This window comes from Salvia hispanica, chromosome 3 (genome assembly GCF_023119035.1).
Source record: "Salvia hispanica cultivar TCC Black 2014 chromosome 3, UniMelb_Shisp_WGS_1.0, whole genome shotgun sequence".
NCBI classification, from domain to species: domain Eukaryota; kingdom Viridiplantae; phylum Streptophyta; class Magnoliopsida; order Lamiales; family Lamiaceae; genus Salvia; species Salvia hispanica.
Genome location: NC_062967.1, coordinates 32169898 through 32195767, shown reverse-complemented (window position 1 = coordinate 32195767; position 25870 = coordinate 32169898). Strand labels below are relative to the sequence as shown.

General features: G+C 34.0%; 3 protein-coding genes and 1 long non-coding RNA gene across 4 annotated transcripts; 1 reads left to right on the top strand and 3 right to left on the bottom strand.

Moving 5' to 3' along the window:
* Positions 1 to 1684, bottom strand: LOC125216034. The gene is made up of 2 exons (XR_007175332.1): positions 1317 to 1684; positions 1 to 370 (listed from the first exon to the last, which is right to left on the bottom strand). It is a non-coding gene; the product is annotated as an uncharacterized LOC125216034 (long non-coding RNA).
* A 513-nt stretch (positions 1685 to 2197) lies between these two features.
* LOC125216033 lies at positions 2198 to 3649 on the top strand. Its single transcript, XM_048117635.1, has 2 exons — positions 2198 to 2310; positions 2391 to 3649. Exons 1-2 carry the CDS (start codon positions 2239 to 2241, stop codon positions 3459 to 3461), a joined length of 1143 nt encoding a protein of 380 aa, XP_047973592.1. The 5' UTR covers positions 2198 to 2238; the 3' UTR covers positions 3462 to 3649.
* Positions 3650 to 8878: 5229 nt separating this feature from the next.
* On the bottom strand, positions 8879 to 11301 carry LOC125214654 (dihydrolipoyl dehydrogenase 1, mitochondrial). The gene is made up of 2 exons (XM_048115771.1): positions 10973 to 11301; positions 8879 to 10334 (listed from the first exon to the last, which is right to left on the bottom strand). Exons 1-2 carry the CDS (start codon positions 11234 to 11236, stop codon positions 9084 to 9086), a joined length of 1515 nt encoding a protein of 504 aa, XP_047971728.1. The 5' UTR covers positions 11237 to 11301; the 3' UTR covers positions 8879 to 9083.
* Positions 11302 to 16082: 4781 nt separating this feature from the next.
* Positions 16083 to 20844, bottom strand: LOC125214362 (U-box domain-containing protein 45-like). The gene is made up of 6 exons (XM_048115359.1): positions 20619 to 20844; positions 19900 to 19999; positions 19530 to 19715; positions 19130 to 19237; positions 17598 to 18778; positions 16083 to 17233 (listed from the first exon to the last, which is right to left on the bottom strand). Exons 2-6 carry the CDS (start codon positions 19948 to 19950, stop codon positions 16459 to 16461), a joined length of 2301 nt encoding a protein of 766 aa, XP_047971316.1. The 5' UTR covers positions 19951 to 19999; positions 20619 to 20844; the 3' UTR covers positions 16083 to 16458.
* Between the last annotated feature and the right edge of the window lie 5026 nt (positions 20845 to 25870).

Sequence of the window (25870 nt, the reverse complement as noted above, 5' to 3'; positions counted from 1 at the left end):
GGACATTCAAATTACATCTCCAACATTGTCTACATCATAATAAAACCACCATTTTTCAGTACGAGTAGCTACCAAATATACATCAACCAAACCAGAATTCATGTTCAAAACACCAAGAGTTCACATCAACTTTGTCGATGTGCTTGCAATCAGTCTCAGACCCTCCTATAGGTAGGCCACAAGCTACTGGATTGAAATATGCTACAAGCCAATACCCGAGTCTCGGAGGTATGTAGTTCAATTTGAAGTTGATTAGGGCACCGAAGCCATTTCCATAATATCCCTCTTCTGCTTCAAGTTTAAGTATTCCACGATATTCGCAAACGATTCCGGCTCAGGGCCTTCACCCCCTTATTTACTTTCACCAAAACTACAAAAAAAGAGGAGTATTTCCGTCATGATAACCAAATATTGAAATATTCTAATGGTGCATTGCAATATTCTAAATGGTGCACTGCAATATTGGTGATAAACAATACTGCAATATTGTAAATGATGCACTGCAATATATAACCAGCAAAACTGCAATATATAACTAGCAAAACTGCAACATCAGTATCACATATTTAACAAGCACAACTCAGTACTGTTTAGGCATGCAACTATACAAATTTGTAAAAGATGAAATATATGAAACTGGAATTGCAAGATGCACATCATAATACACATGGATTCAAAATAGGGTACAATGCACTACACAAAATCCACAAATCAGTCAGGAAACAAAAAGCATAAAGCAAGCAACATAATTCATATTCATCAATGTTTAGTAATAATCAAAGTTTAGTAATACTTAACATAGTACATAACTCAGAATTTTCAATAGTTTGAGAAAGCAAACAATTGAGTCATGGATCGAAATTGAGAAACCAGATATTCAAAGAATAACCACAAACATGCACTATATAATGCATTAGTATGCAATCACTTAATATAAGACATGCTATTTTCCAAAACAAACATGAACAACATAAAATAGAATAACAAACCTACCAAAATGAACATAACATAATCAAAATCTTCCTAATCAAAGTAATTAGCTAGCAGAAAAAACATAAAAGAAAAAGAATCAAGCACAAAATCCACAAATCAGATAGCAAGTAAAAAGCATTCAGCAAGCAACATAATTCAGATTCATCAATGTTTAGTTATACTAAACAGATTGCATAACTCTAATTATCAATAGTTTGAAAGAACAAGCAATTGAGTCATGAATAAGGATTGAGAAGCAAACATAGTTAGAAACTAATCAACTCAGAATTGAGAAACACAAACTCTCCAATTGCGCCGCTAAACAGAGTAACTCAGAAATTTACCTAGGTGTAGTCGGAGAAACAAGCAGCTAAACTCCGTTCACAATCGCCAACAAATATCCTTCGTTTCGCCAAGCAAATCCCTTCTAATCGTCGGTGAAATTGGATTTTCGAGGGTTTCCTTTCGATTCGCCGTCGCCGTCCCTTCATAATCGCGATTATTCACCGATCGTTGATGGGAATTAACTTTTGGTTTCAGATCGCCGATTCTTGAAGTAGTTGTGGCTGGAAATCGCCAATTATCGAAGTAGTTGTGGCTGGAAATCACCGATTCACAGCGTAGAGGCGGAGGCGGCATATTTTGTGTGAGATTTTCATAATTTTAGGGTTTCTATCGATTATTTGAGGGTTGAAGAAGAATTAATTGCGGCGTGGAGAAAGAGAGAAGGAGAGAGAGAGAGAATGTAGAGAATGACGTGATTGTGAGGAATATCCCCCAATCTGATTTGATTTTTAAATTAAGAAATGACTAAAATGCCCCCGCCGGCAATTCATAATACATTAGACAACAATCTGTAGTCTGTTTGCGAAACTTAATCTTGTGCGTTGGATTTCCAGATCCTATTGCTGATATTGGTGGTATGATGTTATTCTATCTATGGTGGCACTATAGTGCACCCCAGTACATATATATATATATATACATTGAAACATTGGGATAAAATATTTTGAGTGTATGCTAATTTAAGCACGTGAAAGTAATATGTAGTAGTATTAGAGAAAGATTATATTTGAAAAAGGATAATAATAGAAAATTAATTATATGGTTTCAGTTACAACAAAACGGCCAAAGTGAATAACGGCCAATTATATTCCTGAATTAACGAATTTAAAAATCACATGCTTTATATCAATCAATTTTGGCGCCTTTTTACCCTTTTTTTTTCTTTTTTTCTCCCAATTTTCTTCAAAATTACTCACGAAAATGGGGGTTGTCAGTCTCATTTGGAGTCTTCCTGCAAACATTCTACACTCCGCGGCTTCCTCTCTAACGTCGGTACGATTTTCTTCTTCTCCATTTTCAATCTCACATTGTTTGCATTTTGACTCGATTCATCAAACATCAACGTTCTGCAGCCATGGATTCCCCACGAAGAAGGAGGAAGAGGAGGAGCCACTGCCAAAAAATCCCAACGCCGCCGCCCGCTGCACACGTGCGGCGCCTCGTGCGTCTCCATCGCGCGCAGAGCCGCCGCGAAGGCGCAGGATCTCGACGCGCCGCTCGGATCCATGGCGAAGAGGTCGATCTCGACCTTCCACGCCTTCTGCCCCTCCTTCGTCCACGACACCGCGATCCGATGCTCCGGCCTCGTAATCGCCATCGACGACCAGATCCTCTCGATCGAGGGCAAAATCGAGGCGAATTTCCCCCAATCCGCGCCGCTCTTCGACGGAATCGACGGCATCGTCCGCCGCGCGGAGGCTCTGCCGGAGCAAATCGACGACGCGGTGAGGAAATTCCCGATCCGCTTCCCGCTCCTCGATTGGGCGATCACGCTCCTCATCTCATGCATCACTTTCCTCCTCTCGATCCTCATCCGCCTCGGATCTAGATCCGCGAGGGAGAAGGAGATCCCCGTCGACCTCAACTGCAAATCGCACGACAAATCTAAGGAGCAGACGAAATCGGTGCAGTTCGAGAAGCCGTACTCCTATGCCGACGCGGCGAGGAACCACCACGCGCCGCCGCCGAAATCGGTGCAATTCGAGGAGGTAAACGGCGGCGAGGTGGTGCGTTTGTCGGTGAAGAGGCTGCATTCGTGGAAGAGCAGGATAAAGGCGCTGGAGGAGCCGCTGAACGCAGGGGATTCGCCGATGTACTCATCCTACCAGTCGGCGAACACTTCTCCGGTCTCCGATTGCTCGTCGCAAGACGAGAATCACCCGTTCAACCAGACGCTGGGATGCAGCAGCTACAAGGAGGTGCTCGAGAAGGAGAAGAAGGAAGACGAGACGCAAGACGAGCCGAGCACGTATAAAGAGGCGCTTGAGAAGGTGAAGAAGGAAGACGAGACGCAGGAGGAGCCGAGCACATATAAGGAAGCGCTCGAAAAGGAGAAGAAGGAAGACGAGACGGAAGAGGAGGACGAGGAAGAAGAACATGTACATTTGAAGGATATCGCAGAAGAAATCATCCGAACTGATTGAAGAAGTAAGCAATTGTTTGTGCCATACTGATTTTTTGCATGTAGATCATATATATATGTACTCATAACTTAGTTTTTTTTTTTCTTTCTTGTTTTAATATAATAGTATATGGCTGCCATTATTGGCCCATTTGTATCATTTTGTGTCAAATTAATTATGTGTTGGGATACTTTTATTAGGGCTACAATGAAATCTTGATTTACATGATTATTCTTTCTTTTGTGATTGATGATTGTGATACTGACTCCACCCTAAAGTGCATATTTGATAGTCAATCCAATGCATATTTTGAGTATTCAAATGCCAGACACGAAGTATCTTAACCGAACCGATGAATTGAGTCTCCGAATACTAACGGTGTACCTATGTGTGAATTGACTTTGTCCATATCTCACTAATAAGTTTATAACTAGTACTAAGAATACAGAATGGATTAAATTCTCCAAAGTTTATATTCTCCTTTTTTTTTCAAGTAGATTGTATTAAATTATTTTATGCTAATTATGTTGCAGTTAAAAGTCGTTTACAAGGATAATAAAATACGTTAGTGGAAAGTTTGGTCTGTAATTTAGTTAATACTCCCTCCATTCTGAGTAGTTGTCATATTTGGGTGATGGGTCCAAAGTTTAGGTGATGTCATTTTATATGTTAAATAGAAAGAAATAGGTTGAATGTATTAATGTAAAAATTAAATAGAGTAATAATGAAAAGAGTGAAAAAGATGATAAGTTTATTAGTAATTATCATGTTTAGCTTTTCCGTATAAGAATTGTAACTTCAATTATGAGAAAAACATGTATTAAATTCTTTTTATTATTTTATGCTAATTTTGTAACCATTGTATAACCATGTAATTCACATATCCAATTTAGAAGTATTAAGTAGCAATTTAAAGAATCAAATAATACAATAAACGAACATAAAAATAGAACAAAGAGAATTGATTCACTTGGATTTTTCATGGTTTGAGAGTTTTAATCATATATTGTGTACTTTCAGACTTGGTTATAAACTTATAACTACTTCTCTATTATATTGGTATTTTGACCATTTTGTGAAGAATGTGTAGGAAAATGTAACAAAATATGTGGATGTACAGCAGCTTTGGTTTGAGACAGTTTTTCTAGTGATTTTGAAGTCCAATCAGTCCATATTGCATACCACTCTCTTCGTCTTCGAAAGAGCTTCGCTTGGATATCCTAAACGTCTCAATCGGAGTTCGGTAGAAGAAGTTATGGTCGTTTTACAAAGACTGCACGGATCAGTGACATAGCTGGCGACCCGCCGGGTTCGCGTGCAAACGAATTTAGCGACCCGCCAGTAAAACACGAGAAAAACGCCGTAGGCAGCTGACGACTCGCCAGCTTCGACGCACAACGAACCTGACGACCCGCCAGGTTCGACCGACAGCTTATTCCGCGCCCAAAGTCTAACCTAGGTATATATATATACCTAGGAAACGGCTCCTACAACATTCTGCACGCCTCCTACCCCAAAAATATCAGTTTTTCACCTAGGAAGAAGAGAAGAATGAGCAGATGACGAATATTCATTGCAAGATTGAAGGCGAGGCCTCCAATCCGCCCAATCCAATTTTAGGAGTTCATATTTTAGTTTTCTTTTTGTTCAAACAATGTTTTTAAATATTTATTTGAATATTTCTTTGACTTTTGTGATGAACATAAGTAGCTAAATCCTTCGTAGAGTTCTACGGGGAGATACAATGATTCTTATGTTTAATTGATTTCTTTTTTCTGTGCCTTCTCATGTGGTTATTTTGACTTCTCTTGTGCTTATTCATTTATTTGACTGATCACCTTATAAATGCATGTGGATTTTACTACAATACTTGGGAGATGAGTAGTTTAATTTGAAAGAAGAGAAGTTGACATCTTTGCCAATATAATCGGGAGATTTGAGCCTTTGAATGAAGATAAATATCTTAGGAGCTTTTAGGAGTTGTTCCCTTAGTTTTAAAAAGGACACTTCGGTTCTAGGTAACAATCTACAAATTGTATGCTTCAGGAGAAGATATAGTTTTACTTTAGTGATAGCTTGATAACCCTTGAGACCCTTTGTTGGCATAGTTTGGAAATTAGTTGAGCATAGGATAGTTGTTGTCGATCCCGTAGGATTCTACCTTCCTCATTCTTGATCTACATCCGTTACCTTTTATTTGTCTAAGTTGTTTTTATTTGCTCTAGTTATTGTTTATGCTTTGTTTTCAAGTAGATTTAGAAAACCAAAATTTTCTGATTCATCTAGATAATAGTTGAGGTTGGTTCGTGGTACTTAGGTTGACACCCATTGTCTCCGTGAATACGATACTCTTGCTTACTGTTTGCTATTTTACACTTGCGGATATACTTGTGTAGTTGTGTTAAAAATAAGTTGAGTCAAGAATTCAGTTTCAAAGATAGTTGCGAGCATGAGTTTCCGAATTGGGGTTTTATTGAAGGGAGATGTTGTCATGCCGATTGAATTGTCAAGGAGTCTTGTGACTAATCAAGAGGCAGAGGCACAATGGATATGAAGAGAGAAGGAAGGAAAGAGATCTAATAGAGAGCAGAGAGTGGAGAAGATTTTGACGATGGAGAAAAAAAAACATCTTAAACAATGAGAGTAGAAAGTAGAGAAGATTTTGATGATGGAGAAAAAATAACATCTTAAACAATAAATTAGATATTGGTTGGGTTTATCTAACACCCAATCAATACTCGAGAAAAAAAATATAAATTTAATTTTTTTAGCAAGTATGTGATCAAATATTAACTAATTTATAGTAATAACTAATAACTAATACTCCTTCTGTCCCGCTTTAGGAGTCCAGATTGGGATAAACTAATAAAAAATGTTTTCAAAGTAAGTGAAAAAGTGTTAAAAATGGGTCCCAACTCCACTACAACATTTATTAATAACACACTAAAACACTTTCTTAAAACATGTGCCCGACTCAATCGGGACTCCTAAAGCAGGACGGAGGGAGTATCAATTTTGCATGTTAAAAATATCAACACAAAGACATAAATTTATCAATATTCTTATGTTGATAAACCTATATCTTTGTGTTGATATTTAAATTTACCTGTTGTATTGATATAATTATGTCTTTGTGTTGATAATTTTAATACACAAAATTGAAAGTTATCAGTTATTACTTTAAATTAGTTAGCACACTAACGCAACCCGTATTATCTATGTGTATATGTTATGTAGTAGAATTTCTAGATAATTTATAGTAGAATTATCTAGATATAGAATTATATTATAAAATATCTATTTTTATATAGAAAAATCTAAATACTATATAGGAAGATATAGGAAGAATGCCTATATATATACATGGGTGTGTTGTATGATTTGTATAGATACTTTTCATTGCTTTCTCCCTTTGTAAATAGCAGACACATTCTGTCGTTTTGCGACGTCCGCCTATGAAAAACATTTCCATTTTTAGTAATCTTGCAAAACAAATAACTAGCTGTTCGCGAATAAAAGATGCATTTTTCTATTTTGGTATTTAATCAATAAAAATTATGTATCACCACCAATAAAATTGGTCACGGTGGTCTCGAGACTTCGACCAATAAAGATTGCCCATGGTGGTCTGCTCACGGTGGTCTCGAGACATGAATAAAGACTCGGTGGTCTCTAGACATAATGGTCATGGTGGTCCTTGCGCTCTACCAACTGAGCTAGTCGAGCCAATTATTTAACATCATACAATGCTTTTATATAAAACTAGTTCAAAGCGCGAATGACGATCTTTGATATATATTCATTTTAGTAAGGTTATTATATAGTACACTCTTTATTTATAGTGTAAGAGCAGGTCCTATGAAGAGCATTGATTTGGTGGCATGAAATTGAAAATCAATAAAAGTGGATCTGAATATTCTTTAGAGAAAGAGGATGGATGTGGATATTATATTTTGACAAATGGAATATATAGATGCTGCATACTGCTATTAATATATGAGCAAATCTAAGCCTACTATTAAGAATAAAAAGAAATTAATTTATTCAAATCACATTAGTAAATACTTCAAATACTAACATGGAGTATAATTCAATGCATATATTAATTAGTAAATTAAAAATAATATTATAAAAAAATTAGTTTTACATAATTAATTAACAAAAATATTTAGTCATATTAATAGTCATTTATAATATTCTAAATAACTAATATCAAAACAATAAAAAACGTAAATGCAGAACCTATATAGATATATACACATGCTAAAAATTATTATAACTTAGTCAGTCAACAATAAATACACACCATCCACGAAGATGATTTTTTATTCTACAGGTTATAAAGATATGACAGTTTTTCTTCTACAGAATACTGATTTGAAGGCAATTGTGTAGATGATAATACTCTTCTCAGTGATGCCAAATAATTCCATATGTGAATAAACTAAAAATGAAGAATAATTGTATAATTAAATTGTTTTTTTTTTCTTAGCAAAAATTTTCTGCCCACTCTCTTGAGGGAATTACAATTAAATTGTTAGTATACGATATAATATCATTTTTCTATTGTAGATAGGATCCAAAAGAAAAAGTAACACGATAAGAAGCAAAAATAAATTAAATAATCAAACTAAAAACATAAAACAACAGGCAAGGAAACTAACATGTTAAGCTCATGAATTCATCTGCAATAAATGACAAAGAAAAAAACAGTAGATGAACAATAAACAGAAAGATAGTTTAGACTTTAGAGAGAAGAAAATTAAGCTAATCTTTCAACAATAAACAGATAAATGGTTTAAAAAGAAGAAAGTTGAGAAAATCTTTTGTGAACATATCAACAATAAACAGATAAATGATTAACAACAAACTATTCACACCTAAGATTTTCTTCAACACTTCCGTTTCTCTTCTTCTACCGTTAATTTATACTCGTACACCATCTATCCTAGTCCGGTGCGATGCTGAACCCGCCCGGTCGGGAGGAGAAGCAGAAGAAGAACTTCACAGCAGTAAACTCCCTTTTACAATTGGTACATGGAGACACTCTACTATGTATACATCTACAGTAAACAATCACCATATTCATAACCTATCACCACAAGATCTATAATTCCGGATCATGGTGTGCTTAAGCTTAACTGAGATGTATGAAAATGAAAGATGAATAATTTCTTTTATCCCCAGCCACAATTTGTAGGCATTTCGTATACCGGTGTTTGATGTAATTTGTGGTTTATTTCGTTTGCTTAAACTTTTATGTAAAACTAGTATCTTCATTGGTTATATATTGTTGAAGTTGAGATTTAAATACTGATTTACCATGGAACATGTTCCAAATGTCACAAATCTTATTTCCTGGCTGAGCTAGCGTAGCTTTCAAACCTGTAATATTCAAAAAGGAATTCTATATGTTGAATATGCACATTTAACAAGACTAACAGTAAATTTTATGTTTTGAGAAAATGATAAACCTTTGAGAGCTGAAAAAGCTCAAAATTTACACAGCTCGTGATGTTATTACATCATAATGAAATGAAAACTGAGGAAATATAGTTCAATCATTTATCAGGTTGATCACGAGAGTATGTTGTAGCTCCAATCAACAACTCTTGGAATTAATTATGAAAACAGGACGAGTTTCTAAATGTGAATGGGTTTGTCGAAAGTGGCCATGGCGGCCTCCTTCAATGCTTCGCTCATTGTTGGATGAGCATGGCATGTCCGGGCAATGTCTTCGCTTGATGCTCCATACGCCAAAGCCAAAGCAGCTTCATGAATTAGCTCCCCAGCATTCGGTGCCATTATGTGGACTCCCAAGATCTTGTCACTCTCCTTCTCAGCAATTATTTTCACCAGTCCCTCTGCGTCGTCAATTGCCTTGGCTCTGCTGTTTGCCAACAAAGGAAACTTCCCCACGCGATATTCAACTCCAAGGGTCTTCACCTGCTCCTCGGTTTTCCCCACTGATGCCACCTCAGGGTGCGTGTACACAACTCCTGGGACCAAGTCGTAGTCCACGTGACCCTCCTTACCAGCAATGTACTCTACACATGCAACACCATCTTCTTCAGCTTTGTGAGCCAACATAGGCCCGGGAATCACATCACCAATTGCATATACTCCTGGTACATTACTGGCAAACCGCTCATTCACCAAGATGCGACCCATCTTGTCAGTTTCAACCCCTATCTTCTCCAGCTGGAGTCCAGCAGTGAAAGGTGCTCTTCCAGCAGAAACCAGAACAACATCAGCCTCGAGTGTGGTCTGCTCGCCACCAGCTGCTGGTTCAAGGGTCAACTTCACACCACTTCCTGTGGTGTCAACAGAAACGACCTTGGTTTTGAGCATGAATTTCATTTTCTGCTTCTCAAGGGATCGTTGAAATTGTTTCCGCACTTCACCGTCCATGCTTGGAACAATGTCGCCTGCAAATTCAACTACAATTACCTCTGACCCAAGGCGGCCCCAAACAGATCCCATTTCAAGACCAATATAACCAGCCCCTATCACTATAAGTCTCTTGGGAACCTCCTTCAAGGATAAAGCTCCAGTTGATGATACAATCCTCTCTTCATCAATGGTTATCCCTGGGAGACTTTTCACATCAGAACCGGTTGCTACAATAATATGCTTTCCTTTCACAGTAGTGTTGCCACCATCAATAGTATCAACAGAAACTTCAGACGGGGATAGGAACTTCCCATACCCCTTCACGTAGTTCACTTTGTTCTTCTTAAAGAGACCCTCAATACCTTTAGTCAAGTTACCCACTGCTTTATCTTTTTGGGCCAGCATTGCTGGTACATCCACCTCAACTGAAGAAACCTTAATACCATGATGGGCAAATGAATTCTTTGCTTCATGATACATGTGGGAGGAATGAAGCAATGCCTGCATGACGACAAGGTAATTCATTAGGACCACATGCCATTTCTCAAATGTAAAATTCCAAGCTATTGATGCAATTATTTTAGACATGTAGTATTTCATTTCAGAAGACTAATCATGTGATGCCGCGCACTTGCATATTGTAATACCGCAATACCTAAATGTTAAGACATCAGTACATAACAAATTGGGCTGGCAATCAAGCAGTTAAACAATTATAGCATTTTGAAGTTCTTCCTATACTCTATTAAGTACTCCATTAACCAAAACAAACTTAAGGCTGTCTTTAGAAATGAGAAATTTGATTTAAAAGCAAATAATTCAATTTAAATCCATCAAAATCAATGATCTCCATCCTTGAAAGTTGAAATCTTTTACAACCAAACATAACCTAAAAATTAAATAATTAAATGAAAATCAGCTATTTTGCAGAAAATATGCATGCCTCACTTGATTAGCTCCAGACTATCCATCAACATAGCTATTCATTCATGAGTATTCATCAATCTTCAGTTCCCCACCACATTAACCACATATCATTAACCACAATTCAAACAAAATTGGACAAGGAACAAAATTATTCGCAAAATAAACATCTAAATTAAAGTGAAACGAAATTAGGGCACATAGCAGGAACAGACCTTAGAAGGGATGCAGCCGACGTTGAGGCAGGTACCTCCGAGGGTGCCTCGCTTCTCGATACATGTGGTCTTGAGGCCTAGCTGGGCCGCCTTGATAGCGGCGACGTAACCTCCAGGGCCGCCGCCAATAATGACCACGTCGTTTTCATCGGATCCGGTGGCGAATCCCTTGCTGAGAATCCACGATGCGCTGTAAAGCTGCTTTGACGATGGAGATAACAGCGCCGCCGCCCTTCGCCTCGCCAGAGTTACAGCCATCGCCATATCTCACTTCCTGTTTGCTTAGCTCTGATTGATTTGGGTTTGATTGATTCCTCTTTTCCTAATGCCGTTGGATGCAATGGATGCTGCGCCGTTCGATCATTATTACTTTTATCGATAATAAAAATCTAATTTTTTAAATCGTCTACAAATTTTATGCAATTTATTATTAACAAATGCCAGTAAAAAATTTTTACTAATTCTATACTACTTTTTCTTACTTATGTACTCCCTCCGTCCCAAATAGTTTATCTCACTTTGATCGGATACGAGTTTTAAGAAATATAATAAAAAATGAGTTAAAACTGATAGTAGAATGCGTGTCCTACTTTTATATACTCCATCTGTTCCCTCATAATTGAGGTGAAACTTTTGGACACGGAGTTTGAGAAATGAATGTTGAGTATATTAAATAAATAGATAAAAAAAGTAAGAAAGAGAAAAAGGTAGAGAGAATAAAGTAAAAAGTGAATAGAGTAGAGAGAATAAAGTAAGAGAGTAAAGTAAGAAAGAAAAAAAAGTTGCATACTATATGAAACTAGTGTTAACCCACGCGCTATGCGCGATTTAGAATATTTTTGTACTATTATTTTGATATTATATTATAAATAAATAATATAAAATAAAATAAGTGACATTACCATAACATAAGATTAGAAAAATATAAGAGTATATACCAAGAATATAAACAAAATATTAGGAGACTATAATATAGTTGTAAAAAGATAAAATGACGAAACAGAACAAATGAAACAATAATTTAAATATTAATAAAACTACACATTAGTAAATAGAATAATAATTCGTAAGTTATGAAAAAAATTAGTTCTTTTTATAAACAACCTTAAAATTACAATAATAAGAATAGCATAATAAAGAAAATAAAATAGTAAAACAAAAACCCAACAAAACACACATCATCTGAGCGTTGTAGTTCTCTCCTCTGTATACTTTTAACCGAAACTATCGTTGACTCTTTACCTCAGCCTTATTTTGCTCCTTAATCTCCAAATTGATTATTTATGTATGTACACAAAAAATCTGATATTTTATGTCTTCATCTTCTTTGCCCCCTTTCGTCATTTCGTTGATTTTGAGTTTTTTCTTTGCATGAAACATGTGGAAGTAATAAAGTTGGCGAAGAACGTGCAATTTAATCTTCAAAACATTATAGATAATCAGCTTCTGCGATTTCTTTATTTGAGGGAAAATAACTACTATTATTATAGCTAAGATGGAATATATTCAAACAAAACTAAAAAAAATAAAACAAACTAACATAAAGAAAATTTAAATATGAACTAAAAAGTACTCAAATAGAGAATGATCCTCAAAATAAGATTTAAAAGTGCTATTTTCTTTTCACCTTCTCTTACATGACCTTCTCACCACAGCTATACTGCCTCCGTCTCCATTAACCGTTGAAGAAGAGCTCTCATCGTTGACCGCTGGAGTTTAATCATTTGAGAAAGTATTTTTTAAATTTAACTAATGTTTGCACTGAAAAAGATAATTTCACAATGAAAGAGCATGTATTTATAGACAAAAACTAAAGGCTAATAATAATTTCTAAAATCTTTTAAATTCCACTACACATTATAGAAACAAAAATGCATTTTCTAGGTAAACAATGATAATTAAAATGAATATTCATTTATGATTTAAAAAGTCAAGAAATGCATATATTGAAAACTCCTCATAAATCGATAAATTGAGTGATTTAGCTATACTATAATCACACTATAATTAGCGGTTACATATATGTTACATTATACTATTATGAATGGTATTAACATTGATTTGACCATAGATTTGAAAAGTCATCAACTTTAATATTTTCCCTACCCCATTGGCAGTTACATATGTTTAAATTATTATTTTATTAATTGCATTTACTTTAGAGAGTCATTATTTATAAATATAAATTCATGAAAATGTTTTGTAACATTTTATAACTATCACCCAAAACTTCTAAATATTCTAAACTATGCCCAAAACTCGGCTTTTATATTAGTATAGATTGACTCAACTATAATGGAACTTCCCAAAATGAAAAAATGACTCAACTATGAAGGAACGGAGGGAGTATTAGTTTTATAGTAAGTAGGAATGAGTTAGACTATCTCCATCCATGACTCTCACCCAACCCAGTCTCAATCAACTTTTTAATAAGATATTTATTTCCCTATCCTCCACATACACAGCTCTCACTCAATTCAACCCCTATCAACTTTTTTACTTCCATCAGTAATCCCAACCCAACTCAATTAAATATTTTTTTTATATTTTATATTAATATTTTCAATTATAATAATTTAAATATATTAAATAAAAATTATTATAGAAAAGTGTACGATTCAAATTTAAAACAGAAAATATTAGATATTCAAATAATTAAAGCACAATATAATAATAAATTATACACATTAAAAAATACAATACGATAATAGAAATAACAAACCAAAATACAAATGAAGAGTGAAAAATAAGATAGCTTAAACAAGATAAAGATTAGTGCATAATTTAATTGTTGATAATTTTGGGAATTTTGATGGTTTGGAAAATAAGGACGATAGTCTGGATAATTTGGATCCATAAAACCAAATTTATCAAAACAAGAACGAAAAGAAAGTTAGTTTTTGTTTGTGAAGAGTTTTGCATGCTTAGGGGATATATATAGGGAAAATAAAGCACAGTAAAAAAATAGCAAATAATACAAAATAATAAAAAATAATAATTAATCATAAACAAAATGAACTAGTTCATGTGAGTTTTTCACAAGAGGGGCTCACATGAATGCTTGGAAGAATAATTCACATGGGTTTGAAATGATATATAAAGATAAATATAATAATAATTAAATAAATTAAATTAATAACTAAAAGTAATAAAAATATCATAAATTCACAATGTTCAAAATATTCAAAATGTGATTATCTAAAATATTCACACTTCATATTTATAGTATACAATTCTAAAACATGTACTCCCTCCGTCCTGCTACAAGTGAGGCACTCCAAATTGGACGTTGTTTTGCAAAAATAATACTAATAAATAGTTAGAGTAGCGATAAAGTAAAGCAAGTAATATAATAATATATATACGACCATCTTCTATATTATTCTCTCTCTTACTTTATTTTTCTCTCCACTTTTACTATTTATTATCATCTTTGCAAAACAACGACCAGAAAGAAACATCTCACTTGTAGTGGAACAGAGGGAGTTCATAAATAAAGTAGTGACTAATCAATAATTAATAGTAAATAAAAAAAAAGCAAAAATAATAATACATTGAGCCAACAGAAAATGGACATGTGTCCTTTGCCCTCCATTTTATGTTGGGCCAGCTGACAAGACCCCAAATTAGAGGTTGGGTTGGATTATTTAATTTTTGCTTTATTTGTATTTCTTTCTATTTTGTCTTATGTGTTTGCCTACTTTGAAATGGGGGGCAAACACATAAGACAAAATAGAAAGAAATAAAAATAAAACAAAAATTACATAACTCAATCCAACCTCTAATTTGGGTTATTTTCAGCCGGCTCAACATAAAGTGGAGGGCAAATGTCACATGTCCATTTTCTATTGGCATAACGTATTATTATTTTTGTTTCTTTTTATTTACTACTTCCCTCGTTCCATGTTAATAGAGTTAATTTACCATTTTGGGAAGTTCCAAGTTAATTGAGTCATTTCTATTTTTGGTAAAAAGTAATCATCTCTCTTACCTTATTCTCTCTTACTTTTTCACCATCCATTTAACACACTATTCTTAAACTCCGTGCCGAAAAGAAACGGCTCTATTAACAAGAAACGAAGGGAGTATTAATTATTGATTAATCACTACTTTATTTATATACATGTTTTAGAAGTATATTATAGATATGAAATGTAAATATTTTAGATAATCACAGTTCGAATATTTTGAACATTGTGAATTTATGACATTTTTATTACTTTTACTTATTAATTTAATTTATTTAATTATCATTATATTTATCTTTATATATCATTTCAAAACTCATGTGAATTATTACACTTCGAGAAGATTTGATTGAGCACATTTGGATTAAATTCGGCACAAACAATTAAATATGTACTAATGTTTATCTTGTTTAAGCTAGCTTTTTTTCACTCTTCATTTGTATTTTGGTTTGTTTATTTCTATTATCATATTGAATTTTTTAATGTGCAATTTATTATTATACTGTGCTTTAATTATTTGAATATCTAATATTTTCTGTTTTAAATTTGAGTCATATACTTTTTATTATAATTTTTAGACATTATTTAATATATTTAAATTAATTATAAATTAAAATATTAATATAAAATATATAAAAAAAATATTTAATTGGATTAGGTTGGGGTAACTGATGGAAGTTAAAAAGTTGATGGGGGTTGAATTGAGTGAAGGTTGTGTATGTGGAGGATAGAGAAATGAATATTTTATTATAAAGTTGATATAGGTTGGGGTTGGGTGAGGGTTCGGATGGAGATAGTCTCGTAGTGGAATAGAAGGTCCACTGCCAAAAATAATAAAAAGTGAAATGAGACAAACTATATGAAAGAGACCGAAATAGAAAAGTGGTACAAACTATTTGGAACGGAATGAGTAATTCATTTCCTCTCTCCGTTCATCTTAGTCCTATTCCTTTTGTATTGTCCTAGCTGAGTTATTTCTTAAAAAAAAAAAAACAATATATTTCTTCTTTTATATTTTAACCTCTCATACTTTATGCTATTAGTTTTATTACAAATTGATACTTTATGCTATTAGTTTTATTACAAATTGGAAGGAAAATAGGATTAACCGGTGAAGTACAAAATCGCAATGACCAGTTGAATGCTAGCAAATTTTGTTTTTTCATTCACTTTTTCTCGAATGCACAAAATTATACAAAGTGGCAACTAACTAAAATACGACTCCAGTAAACTAAAAACATACTAGCAACAGTTGCCTACAAAATTGGGTGATTTTTAAAATAGAAATTTGGAGCTCATTTCATGATATAAGGCTTATACCAAAAACGTTACTCAGCTCCATAGCTAAATCCCAGGATTTACAACAAACTATTCACACCTAAGATTTTCTTCAACACGTACTTGCTCTTCTTCTACCGTTAATTTATACTCGCACACCATCTATCCTAGTGCGGTGCGATGCTGCACCTGCCCGGTCGGGAGGAGAAGCTGAAGAACTTCACAGCAGTAAACTCCCTTCTAGCATTGGTACATGGAGACACTCTTGTTCTTCCACCAGAAACCCCAGATCTTACCGGCTTTTCTCCTCGAAACCGTCTTTGACAATGGCTTTGCATCTTCGGACTCGCCACTCTGAGACCCCGGCTCTGCAGGACCAGGCGGCGGATCTCGTTGCCTCTGCTCGCGGAAAAACATCAGAAGCTTCTGCGCTTTCTGTTTCCCTCTCACAGTTCCATTCACTGAAATGGACACCAGCGAAGGTATCACCCCTTCTTGAAGGACCATCTGACTGCACTTCTCGCTTGCATTGCACAATATCAAAAGACAAGCCGCGGCTTGTTCTTGTTCGATGGGCTCGCCAACGTCCAAGATGGTGGCAAGGGAACCGATCAGCCCGGGGGTCTTCACCATTTCATCTCTTGCGGTGTTGCTTGAGGCTAGATATATTAGCACAGCGATGCATTTCTCGGTCCAAGCTTGGTCACTCGGGTGTGTGATGAGAGTTTGGAGGGCGTCAATGATGCCAGCTGACAGGAGGTGAGGAATATTTGTGGCTTGACTTGAAATGTTATAGAGTGTGTGGAGAGCATCAAGTTTGCATTGCTCGTGATTTTCGTTCTTAAGAACCCAGATCAAGAAAGGGACAGCCTCTGTAGTTCCTATAACGGACTTGGCTTCCTCGAGGCACGAAAGATTCAGGTAAAGAGCTGTGGCTGCTCCAACAGAATCAGCATCGACAATCATGTTCTGTAGTATTGGAAGTACTCCTGATGCCATCATCAATTCTTTGTTTCTGAAAAGCACAGAAAAAAGTTGTTTCACATCAGCATTTCAGTAAATTAGATCATTCACAAGCCCGCAAAAGAAAGTGGTGGTGAATGAGGCATTCCAAAGCATTCTTTTGTAAGAGAGGCTAATAATAATATATACAGTATCAGTCTACTCTGAATAAGTAGAGAGACTTAGATATTTATGTTGGTCCTAAAATATGACAGATGAGCGGCGTGCAATACATGATAGATCTGGAAATGGTAGAATTCAATGTGTGCTACTAATATTAGATATGTTTAATAACCAAGCAAAAAACTTCTAGTCAACTTGTTCATCTAGTGCAGCTACTGAAAGATTCAGAAATTGTAACTTAGATCTTAGTAAACCTGTTATTGTTTACGGCAAGGTTGAATAGAGCCATTGCCCCAATTTCCTGAGCCATCACATTCTTGGCAGAGACAGCAGACTCCAAAAAGAGCAGCAATGCTTCGACAAAACCATTAGCCCCCACATAAATCCTGGCTTCTTCGTCATCTTTTAGCAAGTGTCTTATTTGCTCTACCACTGTGCATTTCTTCATCAAATTATCCTCCTCCTCCAAAATTCTCAGATAACCCTCGTATTTCTGAAAGATATTACCTTCACAGTCATCCTCCTGTGTAGAGATCTCTTCCTCTTCATTTCCTTCAGCTTCCACAATGGTCCCACTGTCATTTAAAGGTACCACCTTAACACCCTTGCACTTGCATGAACTGATGCTTTCTAATGACTTTGAATTTGTCGAGTCACTCTCTGATAACACTAGACGCCAATAATTAAGGTCAAGGGACTCTGGTGGGCCATCTGGAACAGGAATTCCATTCTGTTCACACCAACTAGCCACCAAACCTTTAACACAATAATTCGGAGTCAACGAAAGATGAGAGAGATGCTGCTGTGTTTTAGGGCAAGTATTGTGCCCATCACAGAACCATTTTTCAATGCAAACCCTTTCATATGTTTGCCCAGAAGCTATAATAACTGGATCGTACATAAGTTGCAATGATATCGGACACCTTAACTCTTCAGGAGGGACTGTCATCTGCTCTGATCTCCGGAAATTGGACTTAAAATTAAAAGAACTGAGTTTTGACAGTTGTCTGTCAAAGGCACAGCCATTGCGCCCCAGAACAATACCATCATCCAAAGACCCTTGAACAGTAGGTGAGCAAGGCGTTGAACCTTGTGAATCATTATCATCTGATAGCTCACTTCTGAACAACTTTGAATACTTCCTTATGAGATGAAGAAGATAAGCGATTATTGACTCTTTCCTTTTGTCTTCCTCAGCACGTGCTCTATCTATGAGCTTCTTTAAAGCCCTCCTCTCCCTAAGAGCAGCTCTCGAAGAGGTGATACCCAATTTAGAAGCAGCTTGGTGAAAGGATTCAAGCTCATTATTATCATTTGAACTGCTGTTGAAGTTTCTTCCTTGCTGTAGCAAAGCAATTATCTCATCACCAATCTGCTTCTCAACAGGATCAAGTGCGAACTCAATCCTTCTAAGCTCAGCTAAAACTTCAGCAATCTGGGAAAACGCCATTCAGATGAGAAACAAACAATTGAAGCATTTAAAGGTTCATAAATAATTCCAGAAAGCACAACTTGAAGAGTAATAATTCCAAATCAGAGAAATAAACATGGATGCATTATCAATTAGGTCTTTCAGTGCACAAGAAGTACATCTAGTCATTCAGTAACTAATAGGAGTAACATAAACTTCAATAACAAAAGAGTAAAATATTAAGTTGAATACGTTTTCACACCATTCATAATTCTTAGTATTATTATTGGAAAAGACGAGGGTGAGAAATGCCCCAATCAAAACACAAATGTAGGACTAAAAACAAAAAAACAAAAATTTAAATACAACTTGTACCTGAACACCAATAACTTGTGGAACAATATCTTCAACCCGATTTAAACTATCTTCTAGGGCAGATCTTGCCTTCTCGAATTTTAGAACAACAGAATCTCCAGTTATTGCCTGATGAATAGAAAAGTAATAAAGTCAGTCACAGTTGCAGGTATGCTTTTAAATATAATAGTGAACTTGCTTTCAAATGTATCTCTCAGGAAGCTAGTGAAGTAGTGAAAAGCAAGAAAGTTTATGGAAGACACATTAGCAGTATGAATTACTTAAAACAGTTGTGTTGAACTTTATTAGAAACCAATAAGCATGGTGGCCAAGTTACCAAAACTCTACTCTGGATATCTGAATGAGGATCCATTTTGTGCAGGCGATATAATAAGAAATATGAAACCAGAAGCTATCGTACCAAGTAAAGTTTACTGCACTCTGCACAGTGTTGAAGTATATTCTTCGTCTTCTCAAGTGCAATGTGCAGAGCACATAGTGCCTGAATGCCGGATGTGCTTCTTGGCCTAGCTGCTTCTAGGTCTGGAAAAATGGAAAGCACCTTCACATACACGATACAAAGGCTCTTGCACATCTCACCATGTAACTGCATCAACATCATATCTTGTTAATCAGTAAATGAGAACAACCATCCAATAAGTTCATGCGAAGCCAAAAGTAAAGATGCTAAATGCAAGAACGCATTGAACATATTGCCGAAATAAAATTAATGCTAGCCAAACACCAAATTAAGCTAGCAAAAAGATAAGTCTGGCTTTTGCATTCCATACCTTTGGCTCACCAATAGAGATTAAATTTTCTTCAATCTCAGAAGCATCCATGTTAACGGTGGAAATAACGGTTTAGTTTCAAAACGGAATTTGCAGAATCCTGCAGAAATAACGAAGAACATAAGGTTTACGAATCATTAATCATCAGAGCACAAATGAACAATTAATTAACCTCACAAAAAACAGAAATCTATCTTTTTCTTTAACCAGCTCATTTTTAGAAATAGCAACTTTTATGCCCAACTTGTTTTTACCTCGTCACATCAAGTTAGTCAAAAGGAAATCATTAATAACAAAACAATAATTAGTCATCAATGCAATCAATCAATAGGCATGATAGATTTAGTTACCCATACTTTCTCCTCACAAATCAATAACTAATCCAAATTGCAACAAAAAGTTAGAAATTCTTAGCTGGAAATCTACACTTCCAAAGAAGAAAAAAAACACAATCCAAAAACCAGGATTTCAAATGACGATCTCACATCACGACCACAAACTCAACTCTCCATCAGCTGATTCGTTTTTCATTTTTCAAAAATCCTTCCATCTTTTGCAAACAAACGATACATATCAACATAAATCAGCTGCAAATCAATCAATATTCAGTAAAACTCAATCACTATGTTACCAAAAATCCACGCAATGCAATACAATTACAACACATTCGATAAACAATTTGTATGAAATGCTACGAGATTGCAACCGGAGAAACATACCAGAATCGCCCGAAGAGGATCCACGGCGGCTTCATCAAACCAGCATAACTGACATGAAAAACGATAATGCCGAAAATTCACAAACTTCCAGGAAACGAGAGGCTTTCTAAATTCGGATCACCAGATTTTAGTGAGAGAAAGAAGAGAGATGGAGAAGGAAGGAGGGGCTGAGGGATATTTTACAGTGCGTGTGGCGTAAATGGTGTAGGAATATTAGAAGTAATATTCTATTGGGGGAAGGGAAAAAGATTAAATTTTAAAATTCAGGGTTTATTTTAATTTTTTCCCTCAATATCTAAATAGTGAGGTATTTATGCGAAAATGATGGCGGGGGTAAAAAGGGAATTTCGGGGGGCGAGATTGTCTACTCGGCTCACTGGCCGACATTTGCCGACCCCCTTATTTGTCGGTTAGCGGATCTGCCATTAATGTCATGAAATGTCACTATTGCCCCCTCGCTTTGGTGGTTCGGTTTTTAATATCTAGAATTAATTAAGTTGAAATTTCTATGAGATGATATCTTGACCATATTACTACCTTGTTTTTAATCATTCAATAGATTTCATTTGACAAACTTTTGTTTCCTATATGTATATACATGTAATTTAATGTTAACATATATCTTGACTATATTATAACTACCTTAATTTTAATTATTCTGATGTCTTGACTACCTTTTTTTTAATTATTCTATAGATTTCATTTGTCAAACCTTTTTTTTTTACTATACATGCACATGTGATTTAATACTCAAAATATTGACTTAATCTATGAGGACAACTAAAATTAGCATTATCAAAATTTGCACAAGTATGTTGAATCCAAATCTAATCTTGGTAATTTTGACAATGTATTAGTGATTTTTGTTATTACTGTAGTGTTTAAAATTCAAGTGCATCATGTTAAAGACAAAACACTCCCGTAAATTCAGAACACATAACTAAAGGCGGGTCATTATAAGAGAACACTCAATCATTTTTACTTTGTTTTCAGTTCATTATGAAAATTTTAGATATTAAAATGAGTTAAAACGATAAAAAATGACCTAGGTTATTTTTAAAATCCAAATTTCTTATGATCAATTGCTAACTTTCTTATTTTTAAAATTCAACTCTATATATATATATATAGGAGTATGATCAATTGCTAACTTTCTTAAGTTGCTAACTTGCCAATTCATCAATGCAATGTATTAAAAATGTTAACACAATGACATTAAAATGTCACATATGATTTTGTTGAACTTTAATATAATGTGTTAATATTATGTGTTGACATTTTAATGTCACCATGTTGACATTTTTAATACACTGCATTGATGAGTTAGCAGAGTTAGCAACTTAAATAGTTAGCATTATAACGCACCCCTCTATGGTGGCGTTCGGTTGTCATGACTAATTATCATGAGACTATACATCTAGGATTAAGTCGTGTGATTATTTTAGTTGGAGGGGGAGGTTATGACTAATAATCATGAGACTATCCATCTAGGATTAAGTTGTGGAGTCAATCTTATAAAACAAACATGATACATATTTAATCATGCGATTTAGTTTTGTCAATCGAACTCCCCATATATATATATATATATATATATATATATTGTCCTATAAGATTTGACTCGTGATACCATTCGTAATAAAAATTAAGAAATGGAACAAAAATTGCAAGAGTTGTGCTAGTGGTGAATGATTAGTGATATATTGTGACATCTAATTTCACAATTCAACTAGCTAGTAGATCTATTTTTTTAATTTCATTCAAATTTGATGAAATTCAATAATGTCAATCAATATATAGAGGTAATTGCTCTCAATGGTTTTCAACATGTTACAAACTAGTCAAATCATTTGTTCATATTGTTGGATTGTGCCGACCAACACAAACAAGTTTTGAAATATTAATCCATGTGCTTAGACATTTAGAATTTAAAAAGGAAAGGCAAAATAAATCTCAATTCATAGATGAGTACATGATTGATTGATATTTTAAGGATGAAATGACCAAGATTAAGAAAAGTCTCCAAATGAATTATGATTGTCAAAATTTTCCTAACATACTGTAATTAAGTCATATTTAGAAGGAAAAACTTGATAGCCCTTTTGAGTTTTGACCTATTTGATAAGAATTTTGCACTAAGTTCATATAAATGGGAAAATAAGTTATATTTTTAAGATGAAAAAAAATAACGGTCAATGTATTAATTCTTACTACAGATATAATAATATATCTTTGATAAATATACTCGAACACAAAAGATTTATTGTATAGCTGAGATAAGAGAAATCAATACGTATATGTATTAAATATTAATGTATAGTATAAACTAATACGAACATTTTATTTTGCCAAATATTATTAAATTGTTTAATTTTAATAGTTTATCATTATCTTAAAATCTAAAAGTCGTAATACTAGTAGGAGTATTAAATATCTCGTGTGTGTAAAATAAAATCCCAGGATTGCTGCAGAAATCTTTGCTCAATACTAGTCCACGTGGCCTCTAATATTGACCAGCCATTATTTTTATTTGCGGAAAAGCCCTGCCCAGATCCGTAATTCTCGGAGGCCCCTCACTATGAGTCTTCCCCCAAATCAAAATAAGGAATTGATGCTAAATTGCTAGTAATTCATACTAGTATTTCACAATCTGAAGAAGTGATAGTAGGAGTATCATTTTTATATATTAATTTTATGATAACATACGAATAAAATAAATTAACAGCTGTATAACCTATTTACATATACAGTATATAACAGTAAAATGAGAGTTCTATTGAAGAGAGTTTGGTTTTAGTTGTTCCACTGATTTGCTTTGAATGAGAAAAATTACTTTTGCTATTATAATCCATCATAAGATGGTGTCCGATGATAAGGTATAGATTATTGTGTAGGTGAGTTTGAATCTTAATATTTCAGTTTTGATTACTTAATTAAGTTAGTTTCACTAGTTTAGTTCAGTTTTTTATTTTGATATGGATTAAGAAAATGCATTTTTTCGATTTTGATGAAAGAAAATTTTGAAATAATTAAACTAGAAAAATAAATTGTAATTTGGGCCATGGAGTCGTATATAATGGAGGGAGTACTAACCAATACGAATTCCACAACTAACATTAAAATATTAGTTTTTTATCATTCAATTTGCATGAAAATCGAGTTAGACATATGATTTTTTGGGTATCTTGGCCTAACTTTACAATCCATGATCCATCCCTTCACATTTCCCAATGAATGAAACGATGAAGAAGAATGTCGACAAAAATCAGCAGATAAATTGCGAAGGATGTGACTTATTTTTATAAATATGCATTTTTATATCTTTATAATTTTTTATATTAATAATCAATAATAATCAGTGACGGATTTAGGGGTGGATGTTGCTTTACTGTGGTGTTAAAGGATGGTCTCTATCTAATTATGTCCATAGTTGACTTGTATATATAAAGTAAGGAAGATAAAATTTTCAATTTTAAACTTATGTAACTTGGAACACATTTCCAAATTGCAATTTGAATACAAGAGACAAACTAATACTCCTAATACTCGCATTTAAATCCTGAATTTTAGGAACTCTTATTCTTGGTTAATTACATCTTGAACGCATGAAAAACTATACAACCTTTGCGCCGAACACAAATTAAATTTTTCCTCCTACCTAACCCAATATTTTAAAAATAGTTCTAATTTTTCATTTTATTCTTTCCATCAAAATTAGAAAAAAATCTATTTATGATAATTTTTTATCTCGAAAGATAAGTCTTATTGTTCATTAAGAATATTAGTACAATTATTCTTACTTCTCAATTTTACTTTTAAATTTGTGTCGTCCACTGCATAGACTAAATTTGGTGAACGCAGGATGTGAAATTAATTTATACAATAAAATAATGAAATAGAATTTTCTTTTTCTTTTCTTTTTTGGTTTGAATTTTGTTTTCTTAATTTGGTCTTATATGTCGGCATACAAGTGCTGTTTCTTGATCACGTATTGCATGTCACATTCAACATGTCATTTTATATAAAAAAAATTGTTCAACATTCTCCTACATATTTAATTAACAATTAAGTATAGGAAGAAAGGTGGTTGAAATGTTGCAAAAGTACACAAGATGAGTTTGTACAGAAATGGTTGGCAAAAAACAAAATAGACTGTAATTAATTAAATTAATTATGCGTTTGTATTGGGCATATAAAATAAATAATACCTAATTAGAAATAAAAATGAATTAAGCTTGATTAGTCTAGGCTACCTTTATTATTTAAAATAAGAAAGAAGATGATATTTGTTAGAAAAGTTAAAAATCATCGCAAAGCAAGTGCACGTTTAGACATTAATTATTCAACATTAATATTAATAAATTGATTCACGTCCTTTATTGCTCTCAAAGCAAATCTGCGTAGATGAATCATGAGACAGTAGTCTAAATAAACTCATTCAAAATAATGAACATAGTTAGCAATGTCAAACGTTGTTAATTAGGAATTTAGGATAATTTCTTAGATTGATTAGGGAAATCAAAATATAGCAAATAATTGCTTCAAAAAACAAATGGAGCCAATTATTATTTAATAAAGGTTGGGGCCCAAAATATGACCGACCCGGTCGACCCAGAGGGAGCAAGAGTATTACTTTAATGAATGTATAACTTATAGTTAAATAATTATTTTAATATTCGTTAATTTATTTGGTGGTTAATTAATTATAGGGCAAAATGTTTTGATTGAGTTGTTTTATGGACAACTTGATGATGGCTCAAGTCTTTAAAGTCAAATTGAACAAGGCCTATTAAAAAACTCTCAACTTAATAAATCCGACTTCTTACATTCAAACTTGAACATGACTCATACACGACATGATCTTGGTCACACTTAGGATCCTATTCGGGTTCACAAAACATGATAACAAGATGAGTCGGACACAACAAACATGATAACGACAAACAATTTAGATGTGTTGTGAATGAGATATGACTTGACAACGGTATGATAGTGGACGTCGTGTTTGTGAAGACAAGAAATGTAATGGATCGAGACGACTATGAAAAGTGGAAAACCGATAATCTAATTTTAACTCTAAAATGTAATAGAAATAAAGAATTTAAATAGTTAAAACATTAATATTAATTATTAATGAGTTACCGAATCCGCTCTATATACCCTGATCTAAAATTACCATGTTCTTGTTCCATCGATCTAATAAAGATACAAAGTTGATATGATCTGATACTATTCCATTAATTTTATGAGTA

Bases quoted from the DNA above. Each gene is read 5' to 3' on its own strand.
- LOC125216033 (XM_048117635.1), top strand. From the start codon at position 2,239: ATGGGGGTTGTCAGTCTCATTTGGAGTCTTCCTGCAAACATTCTACAC. The intron at 2,311-2,390 runs GTACGATTTTCT...AACGTTCTGCAG, and splicing joins CGGCTTCCTCTCTAACGTCG to CCATGGATTCCCCACGAAGA.
- LOC125214654 (XM_048115771.1), bottom strand. From the start codon at position 11,236: ATGGCGATGGCTGTAACTCTGGCGAGGCGAAGGGCGGCGGCGCTGTTA. The intron at 10,335-10,972 runs GTCTGTTCCTGC...GTCGTCATGCAG, and splicing joins TCGGCTGCATCCCTTCTAAG to GCATTGCTTCATTCCTCCCA.
- LOC125214362 (XM_048115359.1), bottom strand. From the start codon at position 19,950: ATGGATGCTTCTGAGATTGAAGAAAATTTAATCTCTATTGGTGAGCCA. The intron at 19,716-19,899 runs GTATGGAATGCA...ATGTTGATGCAG, and splicing joins TCTCTATTGGTGAGCCAAAG to TTACATGGTGAGATGTGCAA. The intron at 18,779-19,129 runs GTACAAGTTGTA...GCGTTTTCCCAG, and splicing joins CACAAGTTATTGGTGTTCAG to ATTGCTGAAGTTTTAGCTGA.